At 43.9% G+C, this 12,561-nt stretch overlaps 7 protein-coding genes across 8 annotated transcripts; 5 read left to right on the top strand and 2 right to left on the bottom strand.

Moving 5' to 3' along the window:
* The first annotated feature begins 252 nt into the window (after nt 1-252).
* On the top strand, nt 253-1,387 carry LOC131258598 (regucalcin-like). Its single transcript, XM_058259951.1, has 3 exons — nt 253-430; nt 509-1,073; nt 1,141-1,387. Exons 1-3 carry the CDS (start codon nt 271-273, stop codon nt 1,331-1,333), a joined length of 918 nt encoding a protein of 305 aa, XP_058115934.1. The 5' UTR covers nt 253-270; the 3' UTR covers nt 1,334-1,387.
* A 198-nt stretch (nt 1,388-1,585) lies between these two features.
* LOC131258785 (regucalcin-like) lies at nt 1,586-2,817 on the top strand. Its single transcript, XM_058260164.1, has 3 exons — nt 1,586-1,876; nt 1,944-2,508; nt 2,576-2,817. The coding sequence occupies exons 1-3, from the start codon at nt 1,717-1,719 to the stop codon at nt 2,766-2,768; spliced, it is 918 nt and encodes a 305-aa protein (XP_058116147.1). The 5' UTR covers nt 1,586-1,716; the 3' UTR covers nt 2,769-2,817.
* Nucleotides 2,818-2,884: 67 nt separating this feature from the next.
* LOC131261470 (10 kDa heat shock protein, mitochondrial) lies at nt 2,885-4,268 on the bottom strand. The gene is made up of 2 exons (XM_058263512.1): nt 4,101-4,268; nt 2,885-3,748 (listed from the first exon to the last, which is right to left on the bottom strand). Exons 1-2 carry the CDS (start codon nt 4,101-4,103, stop codon nt 3,449-3,451), a joined length of 303 nt encoding a protein of 100 aa, XP_058119495.1. The 5' UTR covers nt 4,104-4,268; the 3' UTR covers nt 2,885-3,448.
* Nucleotides 4,269-4,650: 382 nt separating this feature from the next.
* LOC131258459 (uncharacterized) lies at nt 4,651-6,864 on the top strand. Its single transcript, XM_058259785.1, has 6 exons — nt 4,651-4,726; nt 4,782-4,916; nt 4,980-5,936; nt 6,003-6,138; nt 6,214-6,539; nt 6,598-6,864. The coding sequence occupies exons 1-6, from the start codon at nt 4,684-4,686 to the stop codon at nt 6,759-6,761; spliced, it is 1,761 nt and encodes a 586-aa protein (XP_058115768.1). The 5' UTR covers nt 4,651-4,683; the 3' UTR covers nt 6,762-6,864.
* A 411-nt stretch (nt 6,865-7,275) lies between these two features.
* LOC131260491 (immunoglobulin domain-containing protein oig-4-like) lies at nt 7,276-10,167 on the top strand. Its single transcript, XM_058262231.1, has 5 exons — nt 7,276-7,380; nt 9,270-9,417; nt 9,490-9,561; nt 9,633-9,782; nt 9,855-10,167. Exons 2-5 carry the CDS (start codon nt 9,280-9,282, stop codon nt 10,011-10,013), a joined length of 519 nt encoding a protein of 172 aa, XP_058118214.1. The 5' UTR covers nt 7,276-7,380; nt 9,270-9,279; the 3' UTR covers nt 10,014-10,167.
* On the top strand, nt 7,365-9,098 carry LOC131260490 (transmembrane emp24 domain-containing protein 5-like). Of its 2 annotated transcripts, XM_058262230.1 has the most exons (3): nt 7,365-7,380; nt 7,919-8,028; nt 8,092-9,098. In XM_058262230.1, exons 2-3 carry the CDS (start codon nt 8,026-8,028, stop codon nt 8,818-8,820), a joined length of 732 nt encoding a protein of 243 aa, XP_058118213.1. In that variant the 5' UTR covers nt 7,365-7,380; nt 7,919-8,025; the 3' UTR covers nt 8,821-9,098. The 2 variants fall into 2 exon arrangements, with proteins under 2 accessions (XP_058118213.1, XP_058118211.1); XM_058262228.1 differs by lacking the exon at nt 7,365-7,380 and having other exon boundaries at nt 7,810-8,028.
* Nucleotides 10,166-12,334, bottom strand: LOC131260489 (guanine nucleotide-binding protein subunit beta-2). Its single transcript, XM_058262227.1, has 6 exons — nt 12,144-12,334; nt 11,204-11,649; nt 10,927-11,128; nt 10,729-10,858; nt 10,584-10,670; nt 10,166-10,510 (listed from the first exon to the last, which is right to left on the bottom strand). Exons 1-6 carry the CDS (start codon nt 12,213-12,215, stop codon nt 10,404-10,406), a joined length of 1,044 nt encoding a protein of 347 aa, XP_058118210.1. The 5' UTR covers nt 12,216-12,334; the 3' UTR covers nt 10,166-10,403.
* Nucleotides 12,335-12,561: the final 227 nt, after the last annotated feature.

Consider the following 12,561-nt stretch of genomic DNA (forward strand, 5'->3'; position numbering starts at 1 on the left):
GTGCATTCCATGCATTTGCTCAAGGACAGCCGCTAGAGGTAAGTGCGAAGGCAATGTTTCGTGCCCATGGTTATAGTTTGACGAAATCCAAATGTGCATACAGTTCAGTGAAAGAAACTTCATTGGTGTGTTAAAGTTTATTAAAAAAATTTATTAAAAATTAAAGTTTAATTTAATTTTCAATAAGAATTAAAGGTCATTTGCGTTTATGTTTATATTCATTATGCTTTCATTCTGTTGGAACGTAACTCCGAACAGGAAACAGTTACGATGGCTTATCAGGTGACCCAGCTACCAAGTCCCCTAGCGAAGTTGGGTGAGGGACCAGTTTGGGATATCGATACCCAGAGCCTCTACTATGTGGACATCTCCACTCCCGCCGTTCTGCGTTACGATTATAAGGAAAACCGAACGTACAGCGCTAAACTGGGTAACTATAATAAAATATTTTAATGTTACAGAAATGGGAATAGTGCATTTACATACATTTTCTAAACATGTTAATCAGATGGCGCAGATTCAATCTCGTTTCTTGTGCTCGTTGCTGGGAAACCTGATCATTTTGTGATCGGCGAAAACCACCGAGTTATGTTGATCCACTGGGATGGCCGGTCGGAAAAAGCCAGCCACATTAGCACGCTTGCTGATCTAGGAACAACACAAAGCCATGTACGTTTCAACGATGGAAAGGTTGATCCGTCGGGTCGTCTGTATGCCGGCACGATGCTACTAGAATCGGTTGGTGATCCAAATATCCAGAAAGACGGACAATTCTTTCGCTACGACAATGGCACAATGGTGCCACTGAAGAGAAATGTTAGCATCTCGAACGGGCTAACATGGGACGAACCGACCAATCCGTTGCGGATGTACTACATTGACTCACCAACGCTAGAGGTGAAGGCGTTCGATGTTGACGGGGAAGGTGATTTGAAGAACGAGACCGTGTTTTTCGACTTACGAGTCAACGGTACTGCTCCAGGTTACGTACCCGATGGTATGACTTCCGATGCCAACGGTAACTTATACGTAGCCACCTGGGGTGGCTGGAAGGTGCTGAAGGTTGATAAGAAGTAAGTTTATAATAGAGTCTGTCTGTTTTATGATTTATAATCATTTTCTGTCTGTTTTTTCTTGCAGGACTCGGAAAGTTCTACAGGAAATCAAAATACCAGCTGAACAAGTTACGTCCGTAGCATTTGGCGGTCCTCTGCTGGACGAGTTGTTTGTCACTTCCTCGCTGCAAGGCGATAAACCAGCTCCCGCTGGAGCCTTGTTTAAAGTTACAGGTCTGGGTGTAAAGGGAAAACCTATGCACAAGATGGTTTTATAAACCAGGCACAGTCATTATAAAACACGATCATAACTTTAATGTGAAATAAACCAAGTACCGAGTAGCGTTAAGCAAACTAAATTATGTCTCAAATTTAAAACCACTACAGATTAAATTTAGAAACCCTATCGTTTGATAAGCTCAACCTTGAGCATCAAACAAAGGCATGCTAGTGGGTTGGTTAGTTCTTATCGCAGCATGTCAATTCATTCAATCAGATTCAATTTGGAGTCGTCTGTCCTATAGAGTTGGTCACGTTGCGTCGTGGATTATTTGTGTTTTTCTAGTTTTTAGGTGTTTCAGTTAACTGCAAATTATTCGTTGTTATATAATATAGTTGATTTCTATTATTTCACCGTACAAACCTGTTAAAAAACGGTTTAATGGCGTACCAGGTGACCCAGCTACCAAGTCCCCTAGCGAAGTTGGGTGAGGGACCAGTTTGGGATATCGATACCCAGAGCCTCTACTATGTGGATATTTTAACACCCACCATTCTGCGTTACGATTACAAGGAAAAGCGCACGTACAGCGCCAAACTGGGTAATTATAATAGCATATTATGCTTTAATAGGACTTACAACTATACTATCAACGTATACACGATCAGATGGCGCTGTAACTATTTCGTTCATTGTGCTCGTCGCTGGAAAGCCGGAGCACTTTGTCATCGGCGAAAGCAATCGGGTGTTGTTGATCCACTGGGACGGTCGATCGGAACAAGCCAGTCACGTTAGGACGCTTGCTGATCTGGGCGAGTCCCACCGCAATGTTCGTTTCAACGATGGAAAGGTCGATCCGTCCGGTCGTCTGTATACCGGCACGATGCTGCGCGGAGCATTTGGCGATGCATTTACCCAGAGTGAAGGACAATTCTACCGCTATGACAATGGCACAATGGTGCCACTGAAGGCTAACATTGGCATTTCGAACGGTATCACTTGGGACGAACCGACCAATCCGTTGCGGATGTACTACATTGACTCACCAACGCTGGAGGTGAAGTCGTTCGATGTTGACGGGGAAGGTGATTTGAAGAACGAGACCGTGTTCGTCGACTTTCGACTCAACGGTACTGCTCCAGGTTACGTTCCCGATGGTATGACTTCTGACGTCGACGGTAACCTTTACGTAGCCACCTGGGGTGGCTGGCAGGTTCTGAAGGTGGATAAAATGTAAGTAGATTTGTCGAATTTGTTTGCTTATTTTGTGACACTTTTTTTCCCTTTTTTTAAATTACAGCACCCAAAAGGTTTCGCAAGAATTCAAACTGCCAGTCGAAAGGATCACTTCCGTAGCTTTCGGTGGCCCTTTACTGGACGAGTTGTTTGTCACGTCTGCATTTTATGTAGATAAACCAGCTCCTGCTGGAGCTTTGTTCAATATTACTGGGCTACAGGTAAAGGGGAAGCCAATGCATAAGATGATTCTGTAAATTTTTCACTTAGAATCATTTCAGTACGCTAGCATGACATATGTATGAAATAAATAGTTTGAACTAGATTCCGTATCATAATCTCCAATTTCTTTAGAAACCATAACTCAGCCGAATACGGTATTCGAATAGTCCTCTACTTTATTAAGGGTTGTAGAAATCATACACGTTTCACTCATCCCTAACTCGACGTTTTCCCCGTCATTTCACCGTTCCACGCCTGCAGCGTTTAGTCAACAAGTGTCCTAGCAAATTGAACTTGAAAACCAAAGGAAGCATTCGAACGAACGGGAAAGTGGTGGATGGTCCATCAGGATCGGATCGTGTAGCAGGAGCAGCAAAGAAATTTTCGATGTCTTTGGTGGTCCATGACACGATCCGATCGGGGAAACATCTCAGAGACCTCAACTTTGCCATCACCTGTTGCTAGGTCATAACGAACGATCGAACATCTTGAACTTTTGTCTTAACAACCGGTAGATTTCCTCTCCATCCTCGTCCTTTTTGGTTGAAGGCCGCTTTGCATCGCACGCTTAACGCGCACGAGCATTAACGGACAATCTCGATTAGTCACTGGGTCTGTTGTTTTTCCTCTTTACTCCTTGTAAGCGCGCGCAAGCATGTGGGAGATGCGGTTTGTCCTGCAGCACACACACCGAGACGGTGGTCCCAGCCGAATCTTATTCGACCTTCGCCAGAATATCCGCTTCCCGGAAGAGGTGGTACTCTTTGCTGTCACCCAGCTCCACCTTGGTGCCACCGTACTCTGGCAGCAGAACCTTCTCGCCAACCTTCACCCCCAATGGCACATGTTCACCGGTCTGGGTATTGCGGGCACCGGGTCCAACGGCCACCACTGTTCCCTCGAGCACCTTCGACTGGGCTTTCTCCGGGATGACGATTCCACCCTTCGTTTTGGTAAGCGCTTCCGCACGCTGAATCAGCACACGGTCCAAAAGGGGCAATAGACGCTTGGTGGCCTAGATTAGTAGAAAAAAAACATGGTTAAATATTGCTATCAAGTATTAAAAGAACAACAAAACTATCTGGGCCGGAAGATGTGCTTCGAGTCTGACAGGAGATGAGATTACGTAAGCCAAACCCGACCACACAGCCACACGAAACTTCCAGTAACGAACGCACTATTCTAGTGCTGAAGCATATACAAATCTTTCTTATAAAATTAATAACGATGTTCTAAGGCAAAAGTGTACAATATATAGACACAGCAATCGATAATATCTTGTTGCAATAAAACAACTAACTCCAGCGTAGTTTCCTCTGGAACAGGCCGCGTTCGCAGGCAAGTTCTACTCAACCAAATTCACTTACCATTTTACTGTGATGATACTAGTTGAAATGCTGCCGTAGCTCTTGAGTTACACAAATAATCTGCAGTCACACCAGATTATCGTACAGCTTCAATTATTAGCCGCAAATCACCGGCAACTTGCAAAATCTCTACAGATAACCTCCGATCAGCACGAGGACCAAATTGACAGTGGTTCATGGAATTGACTGAAACGCCAAGGGCGGCACAAAACTGCTCGAATCCTTGATTTCTGTCGAGATTATTCTAGAAATAGTGCTCGTAATCGTCGCAAATTCTTGCCTGGAAGTAAACCTAATTTGCATCATCTGACGAGCAATGTGAAAAATAATGAGAGTAGTAGTTTTCATAAAGAAGAATAAAATGAATTTACTCCCCTGCGATTAAAAATATGAAATAGCAGACCGACCTGCTCGACGCGGTGGAGTAGTTGAGAAAGTATCATAAACTAAAAGTGTCCTTGTGTCAAAAAACAGAAAGAGAAGCATCCTTTAAAATTCCAAATAGTCGTTGACTGTTGCTTGCCTTCTCATTCAAGTTTGTTTACGGTGGTTTCGTAGCACATCAATAATAGTGGGCTTCGCAATGGACGCGCTACAAATTAAACACAACACCGGACTCGTAAATCGTAAGTAGACTAGCTGAGACGTTTACTGTGATAATAAACTATTGTTACTTTCCAGTCGACTGTAAACTGCGAGCTCAAAGCGCATTCGCCGTCGCTGACCATCGCTCGGCAATTTTTTTTCAAACTCTTGCGCTTGGTGAATCAAAACGCCAGAAATATTCTGAGAGTTCGCGTCGCTGCACTAATCTAGGTATTGAGAGGCCTTTTATTGGGTAACGATGTATTTATCCCTTATTTATATTGTACACTTTAGTTGATATCATAAAACAGGTTAGCGATTGTGACATTTCAAAGCCGTGCGGTGAATTACGGTCTGCAAAATCTGGGTACGCCGAACTTTGTAAACAATGCCTCGAACTACCCGACGAGTGGACCGTGATGCAAGTTTCCAAAGAGTTCACGCCTCTAGCCCCCTGCCTAACGCACGAGGAACAACTAAAAGAACCAACGCGCATCTGGCTGACCATATACCGTTGTAGTGACCCTATGGAAGGGAAAAGGGCAGAGCCGATCCTCCTGGTGCTAGACCCGCCAGCCGACGATACCAGCTGCAAATATCCCAATATCTTCGAACATATCTCATCGATACCGACCGAGGTACGAATCGCAATCACTAACAACGAATCGACAGCGACTACAACATCGAGCGAGTCACAATCCGATAGGCTCGAGGCAGTAGAGCAGCTGATAAGCTTGGCTGTAGAACGAGTCCGCGACTGGCTGGGACCTTGGTCAAACCTTTTCGTAGGGAAGTTTCGTACGCCGGCAATGCTTCAGCTTGAGGCAGATGTTTACAATCAAGTAGAGGAGTTTTGCATCGAACATCGGATAGGGCACATTGTGCAGCGATTGGTGTCACTGGTGGCCCGAAGATTGGATCTATTACAGGATATTCATATCTACGAATTATGCAGCAGCGAGCAGCTCAATTTGGATAACGCTCGGTGTGTTGCACTGTACAAATTCCTTGTCGATTTCAAGAAACGTAAATTCATCAACGTTTCGGATAGAATCGACTCTCTTCCGGTGCTGGTCGTGGTGGATGAGCTACTCGACAGCATGCCATGGGAGATGATACATCCAACTAGCGAGATTTGTCGTTTCTCAAGCTTCAGGGTATTGATGGAGCTATATCGTGTGCATCAAAAACGGATCCAGAATGGTTACCTTACAATAAATGCAAAAAAATGTTATGCAATTATCAACCCAGGTATGTGCTCTATTGAAACATTAAAATATATAACAAACATCGGATCTGATTATCTGTAAATTACAGACAAAAACCTGGAAAAAATGAGCGCTCGCTTGCAATTGTTTTACAAAGAATGGTATCCTGAATTTCAGCTGCTCGTCGATCAACCACCAACCGAGGCTGAGTATAGTGATATGCTGAACCGGTCGGATGTTGTAATGTAAGATGCCAATTGTAGATTTGTACAAAACTCTTAAGTAGCTTAACGGTTATTGTTTTTTCCCCTTACTTTTAGCTACAACGGACACGGTAGTGGGTTACAGTTTGTAAACGGAGAATCGTTACTGCAGTGTGATATAAACTGTGTCACATTTCTCTTTGGCTGTGCTTCAGTTCGGCTCTATTCGAACGGCCTGTTCACGGAGATGACCGGGACACACCAGTACTATAATGCCGCCAGGTGTCCCGCGGTCATCGGTGCTCTATGGGTTTTAACGGATCTTTTTACCGACATCTACTCAATGGTGCTCGTTGGCAATTGGATTCCTACAGTAAATCCAAAGTATGCTAGCCGGGACATCTCTACTATTGATGCAGTAGCATTGAAAGCGGGAAAATTGCGTAAGTTAAAAAGTTGTTTTGTGTGTGTCCACTATCCACTAATGGTCTTTTTTTTTAGAATTTAATAAACCGTCTTCAAGAAGATTTACAATCAAAAGTCATTCCAACCTGTTAAAACTGATGGGCGATTGTAGACTTTACGCGCAGTTACCACAAAGGATTAGGTGTGCAATAGTTTGTCGAGGTTTACCAGTTGTAAACAAACTTTTACAAAAACTTTAGTTTTTGGTGGCTTTTAGATTTTTTTTTTTTTTGTAATGAATTGGGATATTTATTTCGGCAAGTTGTAAACGATAAGGAAGAGTTTAATAAACGAATTTCCCCAAGCTTATATATCGCCACGATTATGTGAGGTCATTCTATTTCAGTTAAGAATCGATTTAACACGCGTGTTCCTTATCATCCGGTCTAAAATAAACCAAATCGATTCCTACCTCAATGAGATCGCGCTTGATCGCAGAGAGTCGGGATCGTTCGCCAGTGCACTAGCCCGTAATATATGGCTGCGAGTAGCACTACGCCGACGATTTTTAGGTTGACGCCGGCACCAAACACTGGTTGTGGCGCATTCGATTACCGTCAATTGGATAATGGAATGAAAATAATCCCACACTGATTCAATTTGTTATCGACCATGGAGCGAGTAGAGTGGAAAGTTTGAACAGAAACGTAACATTTCTGCCTTAAGGGTCTAGAATTCTTGTGTCCGTTCGTTTAGTTTACAGACAACTGTTGGACGCGCTGGATATCCACAATTTCTGCAGTTGACCATTCTGAGGACTACGTTCAAAACCGATTTTGGGAACAGATAAAGTCATCGTTTGTGTTTATGTGGTGAAAGGTATTGAATATTATTTCAATTTTGTTAGCAACTTACTTGAAACAAGGACTGGAGTGAACAATGTTCTACTATTATGAATATACTATATATGTGTTCCATCGCTAAATAGCAGTAACTTTTTTTTAAACAATTTATTAAATTCATGATTTGGGATGTTTTTTCTAAATCAGGATATAATTCACAATATACACAAAATTGAGCAGCTTTTCAAGTGTTGGGCTTTGGCTGTTTTTTTTTTTTAAATTCCCAACCATCAGCTCAATTTAAATCGTTCGTTAAATCGTGTCCTTGATGCCCATCGAATCTCGGCGCGTGTTGGGGTTCAAATTTCGTTACCAAAAGTGAGGTTGTGATTGCGGTTCCGACGGTTTGACAGTTCTGTGTTTTGCTTGTGAAAGGGGTTGAAGAGCTAGTGGAAGGCAGGATGCAAGAGTAGCTAGAACGCATGAAAGAACCACTTCCGATGACAGTTTGCGAGAAACGAAAAAAAGTGTTCCGTAGCGTAAAATAGAATAACCAAGCCACCTTGTTTTATTAGAATCGTCTGAAAAAGTGGCTATATATTTAAAGTGCGATATAGATTTTTGAATCCGGCGTTTGAGTGTTTGTTTAGTTAGAAGCTGTACATCGACTCCCATTTTGACCATGGTTAGTAAACAAAGGAATGGTTGTTTGTTTCGGGGAAGATTTATCGTATGCAAAACTTTTTAGGGACTATTTGGAAAACATCTTAAAGTTCCGCTCGCATCGGCCGTGTTCCCGGCAGTATTCCTTTGTCTCTGCCAACAACTATTGGTACCCGTTGCGGCACTACAAAAAGAAATGACCATCAGTGTCGCACCGGGGAAGGTGGATTGTTTCTTCGAGGAAGCCAAAGCCGGGCAAATAATCGACATCGAGTATCAAGTGATCGACGGTGGTCATGGCGATCTAGACATTAGCTTCGAGCTGGCTGAACTGACGGGCCGGACGATTTTTGCCGATTACAAAAAGTCTGACAACATTCACCGGTTCCCGGTGCCGTACGATGGGGAGTACAAGTTTTGTTTCGACAATGGCTTTAGCCGGGCCAACAGCAAGACGGTGTTCTTCGAGCTCATTATCGAGCGGGAGGGCGAACAGGAGGACGCAGGGTGGGCGGATATCGATCTCCTCGAGGGCCTTACGCCGGAAGAGTTCTACGAGATGAAGGTGCAGGATATGGAGGATGCGATCAAGCGTGTACGCAATCACCTCACCAAGGCGCGCCAGCTGCAGGACGTACTGCGTTCGCACGAGGCCCGCGATCGTAATGTAGCCGAGGAAAATTACTTCAAAGTGAACGTGTGGTCGTTTTTCCAGATACTGGTTATGATCGGCGTCGGCATGCTGCAGGTGTTTATGGTGAAATCGTTGTTCAACAACGATTCCCGGGCGTACAAGCTGCTCACTAAGCTATAACGAGCGTCCGCCACTGGTGGGCCTTTTGTGCGCTTTAATACTCAAGCAAGGTTTTGCTTACCATACCAAAGTATCAACTTGTCGCTCCACAATGATTGACTCTCGAATACACGACATGCGCGAATAGTGATAATCAGAAACATCGAGCACAAAAACAATGTTCTTGTTTAAGAGAAAGAACCGAACCTAACACTGTGCCATGAACTCGAACGGGCAATAGTGAGATCGTTTTACTTCATATGCCATTTATCGAAATAGAAAATAGTAATTTTATTAAATTCCTAGTTTTCTTTAAGATGAAAGAAAGAGGAAGAGACAATTGTTAATCGAAAATTGTATCATATTTTATATCATAAAACATCTTTCGATGTATAGAAAGAAGGTAAATGTCTGTTCATTCATGAAACACGCCTCAAGCTTTATTATTTACTATGTTTCCTCTCTTTAAGGGTTCGAGAAATGGTAAAAATGTATCGCAAAAGTCAGTCAGCAAATACTTCAGCATGTGTCTGCCTCATGATTCTCATTCTGGTGTCCATCGCAATTGATGACGCTGCAGCCAGACGTGGTCGTGCCAGAGGTCGTACCAAATCCAGGGTAAGGTCGTACGAAAGATACATTTACTAGGGTATGCGCCATCTAAAACTGATAATTTTTCTTTGTTTTCAGATGCAAATTGGTCTCCCAATAACTGGCAAATACCGTGATCCAGAGTCAGATCAGTACTACAACAACAACAATGTAAGAAAACCAATATTTTTTCCCTTGTCAAGAACTAACTTGCGTTGCATACTCTTGTGGATAACTTTTAGGGCGCAAAAATTACCCTCGCCTCACACTTCGACTATGAATACGTACTTGGGCACAAAATTGCTTTTCTATGCGTAGCACGTGGTACACCGCGGCCAACGATAACCTGGTTCAAGGATGGCGTCGAGATTTTCAGCCACCTGTACCTGCATGTAAGTAGTCGCGCGATTGCTCGTTTATTTTTTCTTATATGTGGTTTTACTAAACGTATATCGATTTTGTAGGTCCACGAGTGGAACATTGGAAAGGACAAGGTAAAATCGAAGATTGAAATCGATCCGGCCACCCAGATGGACGCTGGTGTGTACGAGTGTACAGCCGATAACATGTACTCGATCGATCGGCGAAGTTTTAAGACCGATTTTTCTATCGCTTTCGATTAGATTACTACCCATTGGCACCTTTATTATCCTTCATAGTGACCGTTTGAGTTTCACGTGATGTATGATTTTTTTTATCATACTTTTATGCGTGGGAACAAGTAAAGTTAACAATTTCGGCTGATTGTAGAATAAATAATACCCTAAATCGTGTATACATATTTATAACAGAGCAAGCTGTGTATTTTCGATAACGTGTTTCGTGGCCATTAGATAAGTTTACAAGAATAACACGGTAGGTCGAACGTCTTAAACGAGCCATAATGTTGGAAGGAAGAAATTCTGGTATGAAATCGTCGCTGATTGGGTGTCCTTCTGTGGAACTCGAACAAGATCACTTTTTTCGGAGCCAAATAGAATACTCGGGGGCATATTTTGAAATGTTCATCTCATCTAAACCCAAATGCGAACGTGTTGATCCCAGCTGCAAGAAGCCAGCGCCATTCCGTTCGGTGCCATGCTGAGCGAAGTTATACGATTTTCGTGGCCACTCAGAGTACCTGTACGGGAAGACGATAGTAGACGCTGAGTATATTTGATCCTGCTATCGTCTTAATCGAGTTGCCAGCTTACCATTGTGTTGTCCTTTCATCGTATCCCAAATGTGAATGTTGTTATCGTCCGAACCACAAAGTATGTATCGGCCACTCAGCGACAGTGCTGCAAGATTGTAAATAAATTCGATATGGGTTCTCTAAAATGATGTGCGAAATCTTACCGCATGATGTGAAACCACTGTTTTTGTTCGGTGGCACGTAGTGTCCGATCTGTTGGTCCGATCGGAAGTCGAACAAGCGCGCCGTCTTATCCTCCGATCCTGTAGCAAAACCGAATCCACTCGGATGGTACTGAAAGGGAAACAGAAGGCTATAACGATAGTGAACAAAACCCCATCCTGGTAGGATAGCGAACATACGCAAACACTGTTCACGTCCGCCTCATGTCCGAAGAATGTCTGTTTAGGGGAGTCCTCTCGGACGTCCCACAGCTTACAGGTGCGATCTACCGAACCGGTAACGTAGGTGTTTTTGTCCGGGCTCATCGAGATAGAGACGACATCGCCAGCGTGAGCATCGAATTCCGACGTCTTCTTACCGACCTGCAGATCCCAGATGCATCTGTGCCAACGAAAGAACGAGACTCGTCGTCACTCTACCAGGCCACTCTGCGGGGGTGTGAATAAGTGGTATTACATTTTCATATCACCCGAACCGGTGAGAATGTGAGTATCGTCCAGGAAGCGGCACGAACTCAGGAAGCCCTCGTATCCCATCAGCTCGCGGACGATCTTCGCGTTACCCTGCGCGTCACGATTGTTCAGATCGTACACGGTGCACATGTTGTCCATGCCGCCGCAGGCTACGAAGTTCCCGGAGTCGGCGTACGCTACGCTCATCACCCAGGCCGACCGGAGCGGGATGACCTGCACCTTGTTGCCGGTCCACGTGTCCCATATGATCAGCTTGCCGTCGAGCGAGCCGGTCACGCAGTGACGCGAGTCGCCGGCAAAGTGCACCGAGTTCACCTTGTTGATGTGACCCTTGAGGAACTTTTTCGTGCTGATGCGTACCTTCGGGGCGTCACCTAGGTCAGCGCATTTCTCGAACAGCGTGCAGTCGGCCGCCTTTTTCTGTTCCTCCTGTTTAGGGCGAAGAAAATTGGTTACATTTTTTTGCTCCAAAAAGTTCAACCTTGGCTGGTACTAATTAGATTGACAGTACGATTCAGTTTCTAGCCAAGGTGCACGTGTTGTCAGTTATCCAGTATCGAATCACAGAGAGAAAGAGAAACTATTCGAGACTAATTGAATAAAGCGAGCTCTAATTAAAAAAAAAAAACTAAGATACACTCATTTCCTTACCAATCAAGCAAAGTAGATCGGAACTTATGAAATTGCATAATGTTTCTCTCAGGCTTTTAAAGTCTTTATATTTACGGTGTTCAATCTGTACTAACTTCATCTATTTCCTATCTCTGTGCAAATAAAAAGAATGTTCCTCTCACAGTATAGGCAAAGCAAAAAAAAAAAAACTCATAAATTTTTAAATGCAATTTCCTCAAACTTGAACGAATCGATCTTCTGATCATCTTTAAACCGTTGTGACGAATAACCGTATCTGGAGTGTGGAGTACCTGGAACTTGGCTATCATATCATTGATTTCCTTCTTCAATGCCGAAACCTCTGGATCATCTTTGGGTGGCATGATGATGAACTTGAACTGCACCGATCAGTTGCACACGTTCCTCGCACCACTTACAACACTTAGCACATGCAGTTTTTCACGATCTTTACGCGCCGGTGTGAGGCCCCGTTTTGCTTCTAGGCTACTACCCTCAGCGATGTACCAACGAGAACTAACTTTCCTGGCCAGTGCCAACCGCCAATAAACGGTCGCGAGTCGGACTGGCCCCTGAGGGGGCACGTAAACGCGACTATACACTAATTGAATTTCATCGGTCCGGCTTTCTCCACCTGGACCGCGTTCGGTGTTTTCGCGCTGTGTAGACCACATCGGCCAGCGCCAATACTATAGTTGCGTGTGTATCCGT

This window comes from Anopheles coustani, chromosome 3, assembly GCF_943734705.1.
Source record: "Anopheles coustani chromosome 3, idAnoCousDA_361_x.2, whole genome shotgun sequence".
Lineage (NCBI taxonomy): Eukaryota > Metazoa > Arthropoda > Insecta > Diptera > Culicidae > Anopheles > Anopheles coustani.

Bases quoted from the DNA above. Each gene is read 5' to 3' on its own strand.
- LOC131258598 (XM_058259951.1), top strand. From the start codon at position 271: ATGGCTTATCAGGTGACCCAGCTACCAAGTCCCCTAGCGAAGTTGGGT. The intron at 431-508 runs GTAACTATAATA...CATGTTAATCAG, and splicing joins AACGTACAGCGCTAAACTGG to ATGGCGCAGATTCAATCTCG. The intron at 1,074-1,140 runs GTAAGTTTATAA...TTTTTCTTGCAG, and splicing joins GTGCTGAAGGTTGATAAGAA to GACTCGGAAAGTTCTACAGG.
- LOC131258785 (XM_058260164.1), top strand. From the start codon at position 1,717: ATGGCGTACCAGGTGACCCAGCTACCAAGTCCCCTAGCGAAGTTGGGT. The intron at 1,877-1,943 runs GTAATTATAATA...ATACACGATCAG, and splicing joins CACGTACAGCGCCAAACTGG to ATGGCGCTGTAACTATTTCG. The intron at 2,509-2,575 runs GTAAGTAGATTT...TTTAAATTACAG, and splicing joins GTTCTGAAGGTGGATAAAAT to CACCCAAAAGGTTTCGCAAG.
- LOC131258459 (XM_058259785.1), top strand. From the start codon at position 4,684: ATGGACGCGCTACAAATTAAACACAACACCGGACTCGTAAATC. The intron at 6,139-6,213 runs GTAAGATGCCAA...CCTTACTTTTAG, and splicing joins AACCGGTCGGATGTTGTAAT to CTACAACGGACACGGTAGTG. The intron at 6,540-6,597 runs GTAAGTTAAAAA...CTTTTTTTTTAG, and splicing joins ATTGAAAGCGGGAAAATTGC to AATTTAATAAACCGTCTTCA.
- LOC131260491 (XM_058262231.1), top strand. From the start codon at position 9,280: ATGGTAAAAATGTATCGCAAAAGTCAGTCAGCAAATACTTCAGCATGT. The intron at 9,418-9,489 runs GTAAGGTCGTAC...CTTTGTTTTCAG, and splicing joins GAGGTCGTACCAAATCCAGG to ATGCAAATTGGTCTCCCAAT. The intron at 9,562-9,632 runs GTAAGAAAACCA...GATAACTTTTAG, and splicing joins AGTACTACAACAACAACAAT to GGCGCAAAAATTACCCTCGC.
- LOC131260489 (XM_058262227.1), bottom strand. From the start codon at position 12,215: ATGCCACCCAAAGATGATCCAGAGGTTTCGGCATTGAAGAAGGAAATC. The intron at 11,129-11,203 runs GTAATACCACTT...TCGTTGGCACAG, and splicing joins GGTTCGGGTGATATGAAAAT to ATGCATCTGGGATCTGCAGG. The intron at 10,859-10,926 runs GTATGTTCGCTA...TTTCCCTTTCAG, and splicing joins CGGACGTGAACAGTGTTTGC to TACCATCCGAGTGGATTCGG.